The 13547-nt window shown below is 31.0% G+C and overlaps 1 protein-coding gene across 1 annotated transcript; it reads left to right on the forward strand.

Moving 5' to 3' along the window:
- The first annotated feature begins 910 nt into the window (after nucleotides 1-910).
- LOC134707070 (complement C1q-like protein 2) lies at nucleotides 911-4305 on the forward strand. Its single transcript, XM_063566560.1, has 3 exons — nucleotides 911-967; nucleotides 3128-3290; nucleotides 3849-4305. The coding sequence occupies exons 1-3, from the start codon at nucleotides 965-967 to the stop codon at nucleotides 4247-4249; spliced, it is 567 nt and encodes a 188-aa protein (XP_063422630.1). The 5' UTR covers nucleotides 911-964; the 3' UTR covers nucleotides 4250-4305.
- Nucleotides 4306-13547: the final 9242 nt, after the last annotated feature.

A 13547-nucleotide genomic window follows, 5' to 3' on the forward strand; every position in this document is an offset into this window, starting at 1 on the left:
CTGATGAGTCTTATGTAGACAAAAAGCGCGTCTGGCGTATAAAATTATAATCCTGGTACTTTTGATAACTATTATACATTATACATATTATACTGTATCCGTTTGTTAGTAATATAAATCCGTTGATACTTTCTAGTTTTCCATTTCACATAACTTCAATTTAAGTTCTATTACTTAGACCTACAGTGAAATGGATTTTATTTCAGATATTGTAAAACTTTTGTAGTTCTTTCTTATTGCCATTCCATATAAAGTCGCAATCATAAAAAAAAATTGATTAATTTCTATGTATGGGAACAACTCCATAAAAATTAAAAAGTGAACAACTAAAAATATATTAATAAAAGAGAGGCGATAAATACATAACAAACATTCAAACTCATATATGGACATCGTCGACGTCATAACTAAAAACGAAAAAGACCAACAAACAAGCAATAGTACAAAAACACAACATAGAAACACAAACCCTATAAAAAACGAGGAGGTGAACTCAGGTGATCTAAAAGAATTAACAGATCCTGCAATGATTGTTTCGCCATTAACCTCTATCAGTATAATGTAAAATGGAGACTTTTAAAATAATCTATGCTATGCTGATTGTAATATTTATTTCATTTGTGAAATTCTTAGTTTCAAGTATTGTGGACCACATTAAAAAAGAATTATTCTGTATTTGTTTTCCTAAGTGTACACTTCGGCAGGTGAAATTCAAAATAATAAATAATAATCATACACTATTGAACTTAAATTGGCGTACCAGCTGCTTCGTATCCTGTTTTTTTTTCCAAAGAAAAATAGATTTTTATCTCATATTTAATCGATAGGGTCAGGTTGTCACGTTATGTAGTAATTATGCCACATACACTAGTAGCATTATATAACTTTTTTTTTGAAAATCATACTTTTAGGCAGATTTAAAGTTTTCAGTTTGTTTTCAAGATATCAAAACTTTTCCATCATAATGGTATGTATTATCAATGTTTTTTTCTTTTGGTTCATTGTTATTTGTTTTATTTGTTTCAACAATTTTAGCTCTCAAAATCTTGTGTTGTATAACAGATTTTTTTTTATCATTGAAGGATACATTATTTACCATTATCATGTTTTGACAAAATCTAGTTTAAATTTTGGTTTTCCAAGTATTTGATCTTGAGCGTATCATACTTATTGTTTAAAGTACAACTCATTCTAAAAGCACAGCTATAATTCTATCAAAGATATTATTGTCTCTCTGGCCGCGCATTTCATGTTTTAATTCTAAATTCTATTTATAGTTACATACACATTGATTTTGGTAGATGCTGTTTCTTCTATCAGTCAGGCTTCTACTTCGACAAAATTAAAGTAAATAAAAAGATGCACTCGATTTTGTCTTTTCGATACAATTGTTACCCATTTTTTTGATTTTTTTCTTGAGTCACATAATGGAGCACGAAAATTATTGAACTAATAGATTGATATTTTCTCCGTCCGTGGTAATTCAAAAAAGAAAATCGGAGGTTTATTTTTTTACATCCAACTTGATAGATATCCATGTCGTCGACTTGATATCTAATTGTTCTGCATTACTATGAAATAGATGAATTGAAAACTTATGCAAATGCTGTTTTTAAAATAAAACACTTCCTCATTGAAAAGAAAATTGTCGTATGATTTGTTTCTATTAATTTTAATAAAAATATGTTACTATGGTAAACATTTCAATAAGCATTTATCGCCTTCTCTAACAAAGAGCTTCGATTCTTTTGTTCTATTTCCACTTGGTTTCCGCCTGCTATGTATCGATCTGACGAGTATATTGGTACACTGTGTTTAGTTTAAACATTTGCTTCAATATGCAAAAGGGATGAGACACAAGTTACTCAAACTTATATAGTATTCTCCCGTGTTCTTATGTTGTAGTGGTACACCACTATCCTCGGTTATGTGAGGGTTGGCGCCTTAAAACATGTTTAACCCCGACACATTCTACAGTAGTCTTTAGTTCAGTGGTTGTCGTTTGTTCATGACCGTCATATGTATTATGTGTAAATTGTTTTATTTTAATTAGGCCGTTATTTTTTCTAACGGAATTGTTACATATTTTTTTTATGTTGGGGCCTATTATAGTTGACTAATATGGTCTTGTTTTTTCTCACGGATGCCGGCGTTTGCTAACATCAATTTCATTTGAACTTGGTGAAAAGTTGTTGTCTTATTGGCAATCATACAATTTCTTCTTATTTTTATATAATGTACACATATATAAATGTTAGTGTGCACACTTTGTTTGTTGAAATAACCCTCGGGAAGTCAAAACATACAACTCATATTTCATTGAACAAAGACATCAAGAACAGATAACATAAAGTCGTCAATGGTCAACTTTGTTTTCAAGAAATTGGACTATCACACTGAACAGTAGTTTCATTAAAATACGTATCAAATAAATTACGCTAAGACACATCCTTGGACATTAAAAATATATAATCAGCAACATGGGATTAAATCTCCTTAAACAAAATGCTCTTATTTCGTCGGTAGTGGCCAATTTATTAAATTGAGATGTATTTTCTGAACATTTCGTGTTTATAAACCATATAATAATATTACTAAATAAAGATTGCGCATTTAACCTCTGCAGAGGTTTTGGCTGGCCTATTATATATTGTTTGATGTTGATTTTATATATTTTCAAAACAGTAGGTCCCCAGGTTTTATTCCCAATCATTTTAAAAATACCAAAAAATATGCATATTTTATTAGAATAATTATTTGATTTGTTGGAAAATGTTATGTATCACAATGACCAAATCCAAAGAAAACCGTAATTGGAAATAAAAAAATAACTATGGCATCTACCTCAGCAACTTCTTCACTTTATAGATCATAACTTACAAATAAACTAGAAATCAACTTTTGCATTATAAAGGTTTGATATTTATTAGTCGTACTTGCTATTGGTTCGACGGAAACAATGCTTAATTATTTCTATTCTTTAAAAATAATTATCATCTCAAGAAACAATCATTGTCGTGTTGACAATTGTAGACTTCTACAAAAAAGCCGATCATCAGTGCATATTGTAATGATTTTTTTTAATGTTATTTAGATTCACTTTATAACACCACTGTTTTATTTTTAGCAAGTCGCCTGTTTGTCAAGGATACTTTTTATTTGCCTCGCCCTTTTTGTTGTAAATGACGCAAAAAAGGACCAATGTTGTGCAAATGACGTGTTGCATAAAAGTATTAATTACCAGTTCGATTTGATCGACGAAAATGCAGGATGTGGTCGCGCGAGTTCAGGTTAGTGAAATTGTCGTATGTTTTTAATTTAAAAAAAGCGTCGGGACCTCCATTACACTACAAAGAGTGCGACATTTGCGTGCCTAAGTCTCGTTATATATAAAATAAGCACGGCAATGAATAAAAATCGTTACATGTAATAATAGACGAGATGATCAGTTTCATACGCAAAAGATTATTAAGTAAGTCAAAACAGCAAATTGAACATAAGACGATATGAAAAGGACAACTTTGTAGTCTTTTAAATTGCAAAATTAGAAAGCTGGTTATGAATTACTAGTAACCATATACTGTATTAACAACATTTTATTCAAATCTGAATTTAAGTATGATGTAAATCAAATTACTAGCATTAAAAATTCCTTAAGTACAAAAAATAATATAAAATATATTAAGTGAAATTTAATTAGAAGGGCATGTCGTATTAGACATACCATAGGATATCATTTAATATGAAATAACCAATACTAGTCGAGTACATTTGGATCAAACTATATAAATACAAAAGTTTATACATGAATGTGTAACTATAAAAGTGTTAAAAAATTTCTAATGCAGGTGAAGATAAGACAGCATTTTTGGCCCGATTGGAGAAAAACTTATCTAGTCTTTCAAAGCATTCCACTCTGATATTCCAGACCGTCCTTACTAATGTTGGAGATGGATACAACCCCTCGCATGGAGTGTTTACAAGTAAGCGTAAAGGTGCATACTTCTTTTCTTGGACCACTTTGACTAAGATAGGAAACATGTTTCCAACAGAAATTGTACTGAATGGTAACCAAGTAGGGGTAAGAAACCATGGGTATGGGAATAGGCATTCTGACCATAACCAGCCATCTACACAAAATGCAGTTGTTGCAATGCAAAAAGGAGACAGGGTCTGGATCAGGGCCTCAATAGATAATGGATACTGCTTTGCAGATCAGTGGACCAGCTTCTCTGGATTCGAAACATGAATAGTTCAATAAACCCGTATGGTTAATATAAATCTTGTATATATTTATTTATAACCCCCGATGAAACGTTAGTGGTCTTTTTTTTAAAGAAATTTTAGAAATGTTATTGCCGATTTGTCAATTTTGCTAGTCGTTAGTTAATGTGCTGTTTAATCAATCGAATTTATTCAAAAGATGAAATATAGCATATAATTATTTATCATCTTTATCATCTATTTTTTGACATAATAATAATATTGACAAACAAGCAAACAGCAATATAGAGTAAAGTATACCTAATCCCTATGGAACAGTCGTCACGATACTTTCTCTGTTGCGGATAAAAGCTAACATGACATCATCAATGTATATATCGTACATTTTCTATGCCTAAATATGTGATTGAAAAGTGAAATAAAAACTGTATTGCCAAAAATCTAATAATACGAAACACTACTTTCGAAATGGATTTTTTTAACCAGCTGGGACGTCGCGCGGGTTACCAAGATCCTCTTTTGCTACACGATATACTGTAGCATTTGAGTTATGTGTTACACGGAATATTCTCTGGGATACCCCAAATTTGACGTACGTTCACCTATAAGGTTTTTACTACTTTGAAAATTCAAAAACTTTTCATAAATTAAAGCCTAGTCGCGGTAATATTTTCGACAGTTTAAATACATCTGCTACAAATGAATAAAGACCTATCATGTCTTCTAGTAAGCACAAAAAAAAGACAAAAGGAGCAAGTGTAACCCATGTAATATGCTAATAGCAACTCCTGATTTTACCAGTAATTTAACAGAAAAAACGTTCTATACTAAATCTTTCGAGCCTCTGTACTGTTCCACAGGACAATGTTCGTTAAAGAACTACTTAATGTTGGTTGAACTCGACAAACTTTGCTCAAAAGGATAACGCAAGACCGGTCTTAGAATAAAGATCCGCAATTCAGGGTTATATAAAATTAGAACTATTTTATACACTTCCTGTTAATTTTAAGCTCACCTGGCCCATAGGGCCAAGTGAGCTTTTCTCATCACTTGTCGTCCGTCGTCGTTAACTTTTACAAAAATCTTCTCCTCTGAAACTACTGGGCCAAATTTAACCAAACTTAAGCCACAATCATCATTGGGGTATCTTGTTTTAAAAATTGGTCCGGTGACCCGGCCAACCGACCAAGATGTCTGCCATGGGTAAAAATATAATATAGGGGGGGAAATGAAGATTTTGGCTTATAACTCTGAATCTAAGCATTTAGAGCAAATCTGACATGGGGTAAATTTGTTTATCAGTTCAAGATTTATCTGCCCTGAAATTTGCAGATGAATTGGACAACAATTATTGTTTGGTTGCTGCCTCCGAATTGGTAATTTCAAGGCAATTTTGCAGATTTTGGTTATTATCTTGAATATTTTTATGGATAGAGATAAACAGTAAACAGCAATAATGTTCAGCAAAGTAAGATCTACAAATAAGTCAATATGATCTAAATGGTCAGTTGACCCCTTCTTATTTAAAGTCATTTTTTACCATATCTTTAATATGCACATAGACCAAGGTGAGCGACACAGGCTCTTTATTAAGAGCCTCAAGTTTAAAATGTTAGAGAGATTATGTACTTGCCAAAGGATGCATGAATACGTTTTCTCCAATTTAAAGACGTGTTTGTATAATCTATGATGTAGCGCTTTTCCAACTTTTTAAACCAGTAAGATGAGGAAAAAATACCTTCCTGTTTACTTTACCAATAGATGAATCCATGCAATTAACATCAGCAACGTCTACATCACAAGGAGGTACCATATACAATTCGTTTTATTATCATAATCTGTTCTGATCCTATTACAGTGACATAAAAAACCATTACACCCAAAATATTTTATTTTACACTACAGCATTACATGATCTTGATTTAGAACGGTACATGTACGGTACGGTACCCTCTGGCAATGTAAATATTAGGGTTTTAAACATAATTCAACATGAAAATCTCTGAAAGGTGATTTATCATGATCCTAAGCTTAGAGAGCCCCATCACATCAATAATATTTGCTATCACATAAGCAACGTGACGGGTGCCACATGTTGAGCAGGATCTGCTTACCCTTCCAGAGCAACTGAGTCTTGTTTTTTGGTGGGGTTCGTGTTGCTTATTCTTTAGTGTTCCATGTTGTGTCATGTGTACTATTGTTTGTCTATTTGTCTATTTCATTTTTAACCATAGTATTATCAGGTTTCTTTTTTCGATTTATGAGTTTGAATGTCCGTCTAGTGTCTTTCGTTCCTCTATTGGAACCATAACTTCAAAACGATTATGGATTATATTGAGGACTACGCCAGATCATGGGCTAAACGGGAATAAGTTGAACTGGGCACTTTGTCAGAATGAGTCAAAACATTCAGGTCTCTGATAAAACGATCCATTCTTCAGTTGAGAAAACCGGTGTCAATCCTTTAGAGTTCATCTGATTCTTTTCTTTTTTTCTTTATTCTCTTGATTTTTTTTATTAGTCGATTTATAAAATTTGCCTAATAGTTAACTACTGATGTCCACATTTAAATGCATTTCATATTTGAATGCTAGTTCTAGTTTTATTGCAAAACAACGAGACGTTCTTTAAAATAAATCAAAATCATTTTGGCTGTGTTTTTTAAGTCACAATTAAACATTATTAATCACTGACTTCCAACATATAACTTGGTATTATAAACAAAAGGGAAATGTTAGTGAGCAAACTATCTTGTTAAACTAAATCAAAAACAAAAAGTAGCGTGTGTGTTGATAAATGTTTGTCTGTTAAAGATTCAATTTACTGGTATTCATTCGTATGTTTTAGTGTATTATTTATTAGTCTTTGTACTATAAGTTTTTGTGTCTATAGTTTTTGTATAATTTTTTTCTCTATTGTCATTTCGTCATCTTAAACACTTTTTTCTTATTGCCCATTATACATCTTTCATTATAAAGATATTTTAATTCCAAAATACAATACATATAAAAGACGTTTGGTGAGACCATAGATGGTATGGTATTACATCTATGGTCAGATTAATGTAATATCACCCCCCCCCCCCTCCGAGAACGCTCGAATAAAAAAACAATTTAAAATACCAAATACAGTACGAAGTTCAAGAGCATTGAGGATAAAAAATTTCTAAATGATTTGCCAAATACAACTATGGTTTTACATTACTGAGGTAGAACGCCTTCGTATTTCAAACAAAAAAATCAAACCTCTTTAAACAGTCAACTATAACAGTGACCAAATCATTGATAATTCATGTCAACACAGAAGTGCTGACTACTAAAGTTATTCTGCAGAAACGAAAACGATCAAAGTGAAACGTTTGTGTTAAGTATTTGAGTTTCAAACATCTTGAACTAAATTAATAATGAGACATTATTAGTCGAAATATGCATCTGGTTCAGTAAAATTGATACCGTAACTGTTATTTATCTAATAATTCTTTTGAAAAATAAAATATATCCTGACAAATAACCACAGTAATTTATATCACAAAATAGCTTAGATGCGTGAATACGAGATGTTGGAAGCTGCACTGGACATGTTTTTTTTAATGACAAAGTGTTGAAATACGCATGTCGATATCAGTGGTTTGTGTGCACGTAAAATGTAACTTTACAGGGTGTTAATATATGATGTGTGTCTCTGTTTGTACTGTCTTTCCGTCTGACTGATGAAATCACTTCTATAAATCATATATTCCAGCTATTAGAATTGACAGGTTCATTAGTGATTGAATTGATTGTTAATGGGACGATTAAAGGATGTTTGATGGGACTTTTAGAAAATTGCCGATTTAAAAAGCAAACATATAGATTAGCATCAATAAAAACAATAATAGTGTTTCAAAATTGATTTCTTGTCATCAAACATTATCTCAGGGTACTGTTTTAACAAATTGATACTATTTGATCAATTTTCAATTTAGAAATAACCGATTCTTGTTTGTTTAATATTTTACCAAGTTAAGAAAATCTTGGCGATAATGCATTTACAGTCAGAAGAGATGTTATATGAAATAACAGTTTAATTGCAAATAGAATATTAAGCAGGATACAGATTGGTACTTAGCTTTTGTGCAATTACTCAAATATTTACTTCGTGTTTGCATTTAATCAAAGGTATTTATAAATCCGTTGTCAATCCTTTAATCCTACAGTCCAATTGAGTCTTTAAATATCATTTTATAACAAGCATTGCGGTGAATTGAATAAGTACAGACACACAGTTTATAGCATATGATATGGGCTTTTTCTGACACAACCTTACAACGTATATGGCATAAGGTAAACATACTTGTTAGCCTTTTATTCTGCCCAAATCTTGGTCAGGACCGTAGCACTGAAACGTAAGAACAAACATTTGGGAAGGATTATATTTATCCGATTGTTGTACAACACAAAAACTTATAAGATGGCAATTAACAGAGTATTCAAAGTAATTCAAATACTAAATTAAACTAATGTACTATGTTTTCCCATCCTAGTATCAGAATAAATATCAATCAGTTTATCATTAGCTTAATGCCAAGACAAATTCAGATGTACAGTCTTGAAATTGTATAGTGCCGAAAGATGGCTCTACACACTAGTTTACATTTTGTTATTATATTGAGCCAATATTACACTTATACGAGTTCAAATGTCCCCTAAAAATGCCTATTTTAGTCAACGGATTTACTGAATATTTTTTTTATATTTGAATATAAAAATATCAGTTAATCTAAAACTGTTGCTTTAGTTAAACACTTATGTGTCATATAGTTAGTATTTGGATTTTATAAATACCAATCAAATGTTAAATTGAACCGTTTCTTCCCTTACTCTCTAAAAATCAAATGTTTCCATGCTCATATCAAAATGTTGAGCTGCTCATTTTGTCGTCTGTAGAACATAAGAAATTTTCCTTATCCCACATTTGACATGAAAGAGGGACGAAAAATACCAGAGGGACAGTGAAACTCGTAAATCGGAAATAAACTGACAACGACTGGCTAAACATGAAAGAAGACAAACAGACAAACAATAGAACACATTCCAGAACATAGAAAACTAAAGAATAAGCAACACGAACCGCCACCAAAAACAAGGGGTGATCTCAGGTGCTCCGGAATGAAGGCATATTCTGCTCCACATGTGGCACCCGTTGTGTTGCTTATGTGAAAACAAATCCGGTAAATATTCTAATTCGGTAGATCACATTCATGAAAGGGAAGGGGATTATAGTTACGACGTAAGGAACATTTCTGATATCATTTGTTAAACGGTTATTCCATAACTGTCAACCAACTCGTGATGGCGTCCGTAAAATTTAGGAAGGGATGATTTCATCTTTATCTTTTCTCTTGGTGTGATAGCTCCCTTGTTAGCAAAAAACCTCTATTAAGAAAATTATGATAGGAAAAGCAGGACGGGAATATCGTATCAATTGGGAAATATATACCCCGTATGCAGGTGCTGCTGGAATGTTGCTACTTAGAAATGACAAGTTCACAATTGGAAAGCTGAAATCATTTCTTTACAAATTTTAAATTATTTCGTGAAAGTCATCTGTATAGCGGAAAGTAGAGTTAAAGGATATTGCTAACTTTTTATCTTTCTTCCTAAGAAGTTCCTGAATATCATCAGGATCATATTAATAAAGAAACAAGTCGGCAAGAAGAGGGGCACAATTGGTTCCCATTTGAATGCCGTCAGTCTGTTGAAAAACATATGTTCCGAACGTAACAAATATGTTGTCAATAAAAAAATCAAGCATCTTGATGATGAACTTAATTTGACTCTTTTAAATTTGTTGTATTCAAGCGTTATTGATAAGTCATCAATAATATTATACAAACGCATGTTTGTCGTCCTGCTATCTGTGTTGAGTGTATTTATACTCACAGGGTCGATGAATGTACTGATGGAGGTTTCCTGCAAGTAGTCAGCTGTTCTGTAATAACACGAATGATCAATAATTGAAATGGTCATGATTATAAATTAACTGTTTACAAAACTTTGAATGTTTCGAAAAACTGCATATAATTACTACAGAAATTATGAAGATATCAATATTAGTATTTTGTGTCATCAAGTGATAATGGACGTCATAAAAAACCTCCAAAAAAACACAAGAAACTAAAATTAAAAATATCACAAGACTAACAAAGTCCAGAGGCTCCTGACTTGGGACAGGCTCTAAAATGTGGCAAGGTTTGAGAAACCAGCCCTTACTATTACATATTTCTTTAGAACGAATATGTTTCATTTTTTAATATTAATGACCGGAGAATAAAGACTATTTTGACACATTCCCCATTTCCATTCTCAATTTTATATTATACATTTTGAGGACATTTCAATGAGATGTGTTTATACGATAAACATACTGAGATTTTTCTTGTACATCTTAAAGTTTCTGAAGCAATATATATTATGGAGCAGAGTGTCCTTTATATTCTAGATATTTTAGTCTTTGTCGGATTATACTTGTTTTGTAATGGATGTTTCATTTATTTTTTATTACATATAATAGCTTTTATATAGCGCTTATCTAATAAACATAATACTCTAAGTGCTTAACATCATGTATTGCATCAGGTGACCCTTGTAAATTGGCTTAATAAAATGATGGTTTTCAATGCTTTTTTTTTACTTGTGCAACCAATACAATATGTATAAACTAATTTTGTATTATTTTCTACTTTGAGTCTTCTGAAAAAGTAGTTGTGTAGTAGGAATTGGTATACATTGCTTAATCCAATATGCCAAACATGCAAGGTCAATGAACCAAAAAAGGAGGTACAGACGCAAATAACCTCCTTTGAAATAAAATGTCAATGCTTATGAAAACGCATAGCAAAAACAAATGATTTATCATGAAAGGTTCCTTTTAGCGTCTCGACTAAAATATCACACAAAACAATGATACATATTATCGAGACCTGTCTGGTAACTTTTTAAGATTTTTTATATTGTAGTATGTTATAAATCAAATATGAGAAATTAACTCAAATCGGCATTGACAGCCAATGTCAATTTAAAAGAGAATACTTTGAAATAAAATTTAAACATAGAGATATATCTCGCCTTTGAGTAATTTTGATAGTATTTGACAAATCTTGAAAATTTAATGGCAATATTTAAACATTAATTATTGTCCATTTGACTTCTATATATTTGCAGAAAAAAATTCTTAAAAATTCATTTTTATGAATTAATAATTTTTTCCTTGATGTATGTTAATATATGGTATATACGAACTCTGACTATTAATTTCATAACTTTTGGTCAATATTTAAAAAAAAGTTTCCCATTAGGTAACTATGTTAATTTTATTTTTTGAAGTGTTGATTACCTGATGGAGTAAGTATAAGTAGTGTAACGGCCTTCTTAACAAAACAAAAACAACATACATGTGCTTTTAATGTTTGTTTATTTGTACCATGTGACTTTGCATATTTAAATATTAAGATGACCTCTACTGACCATCAACTAAATTGAGTTTTCATGTCATGTGATTATAATAGTTGTTCTATCTATGATAAGAAACTGTAATTTCCATTTTTTTTAAACCATTAGATATAGTATAAACTAGTAAAAGAGTACTTTATAGGGAAAGGATATGACAATGAATATTGTTTTTTATGTTTACCTTCATATGTTATGTTAGTGGACATTTAGTAATGACAGAATTTACCAACTATAAAAACATTTTTTTATATTTTCATAAATTGTTTGCTTCCAAGATGTGCATTTTGCACATTAATAAATAACTGAATGTTTATTAACTAAAACCTGTTTTTTTAACTATTCAGAGTCTCTTTTTATTGTTATACAACTCACCATGATGAAAGCATAAAAAGCTTGTGTATAGTAAGTTAACTTATATAATGATATAAAATCAATAATCAAAACTACAAAGTGATGATCATTTTCTTTGGTGTCCTTTAATATTCAAATTGGTATAGTCACATGATACAAATAAACAAACATTAAAAGCACATGTATGTTGTTTTTGTTTTGTTTAGAAGGCATTCACACTACTTATACTTACTCCATCAGGTAATCAACACTTCAAAAAATAAAATTAACATAGAGACCTAATGGGAAACTGTTTTAATTATTGACCAAAAATTATGAAATTAATAGTCAGAGTTCGTATATACCATATTATAATATACATCGAGGAAAAACATATTAATTCATAAAAATGAATTTTTAAGATTTTTTTTCTGCAAATATATAGAAGTCAAATGGACAATATGTCAAAAATACATTTGACGTGAAACTGTACTTATGTATCCCGTCAAACTTTGACCCACACAATTATTTTATATATCATTATTACTTTTACTGTTAAATCTGTTTTGTTATATCTACTTTAAGTGACTCTAAATGTATGTAGCAGTCATACTTTGAACGACAAAATTATTTTTATGTCTACCTGTGCGAATTTCAAGCGCACAATTTTACACCAGTACTGAACACCTTCTATCCTTTACGGGAAGACTTTACATACATGAATTAAGTTGTATTAGAAAAACAAAATTAGTATGTTAAATTTGATGTATGCCTTTTTGTGCTTCTTCGTTCGTTTGATGTTTTTACAGTGATATTAAGATGATAACACATTATTGACTGTTGTTCCCCTATTTTGACATTTTTACTCTTTGAGTATGTTTGTTTTGTTCATTCATACTTGACAATGTAATGGAATATGATGCGACTGTCATAAAAGTGAGAGGTTTAACTAGCTATAAAACCAGGTTCAATCCACCATTTTCTACATTAGAAAATGCCTGTAGCAAGTCAGGAATATGACAGTTGTTATCTATTCGTTTTATGTGTTTGGACTTTTGATTTTTGATTTTCCTTTTTGAATTTTCCTCGGAGTTTAGTATTTTTGTGTTTTTACTTTTACATGGACAATATGTCAAACATGCAAGGTCAATGAACCGTGATTGAAGGTACAGGCGCATCAATAACATCAATTAAAATGAAATGCCAATGCCTATAAAAATGCATAGCAAATACAAATAATTTATCATAAAAGATTCCCTCTAATGTAATATCCACATACACTTACACGTGTAAAATAATGTCGAGAGACCATGACTGAATGTTTCGGCCAAACATTCGATTTAGAAATGACCCTTGTAAGTGTTATTACCACTGCACTCCAAATATTTTTGACTTATCATTAGTGGTTCATCTCAAACGTTAACATGCAAGCTATGTACAACATTCAAATGTAATAGACCATGACTTCGGGAGCTTGTACAAATGTTATTTTGAATTAATCTT

The sequence above is a fragment of the Mytilus trossulus genome, chromosome 1, assembly GCF_036588685.1.
Source record: "Mytilus trossulus isolate FHL-02 chromosome 1, PNRI_Mtr1.1.1.hap1, whole genome shotgun sequence".
Taxonomy (NCBI): domain Eukaryota; kingdom Metazoa; phylum Mollusca; class Bivalvia; order Mytilida; family Mytilidae; genus Mytilus; species Mytilus trossulus.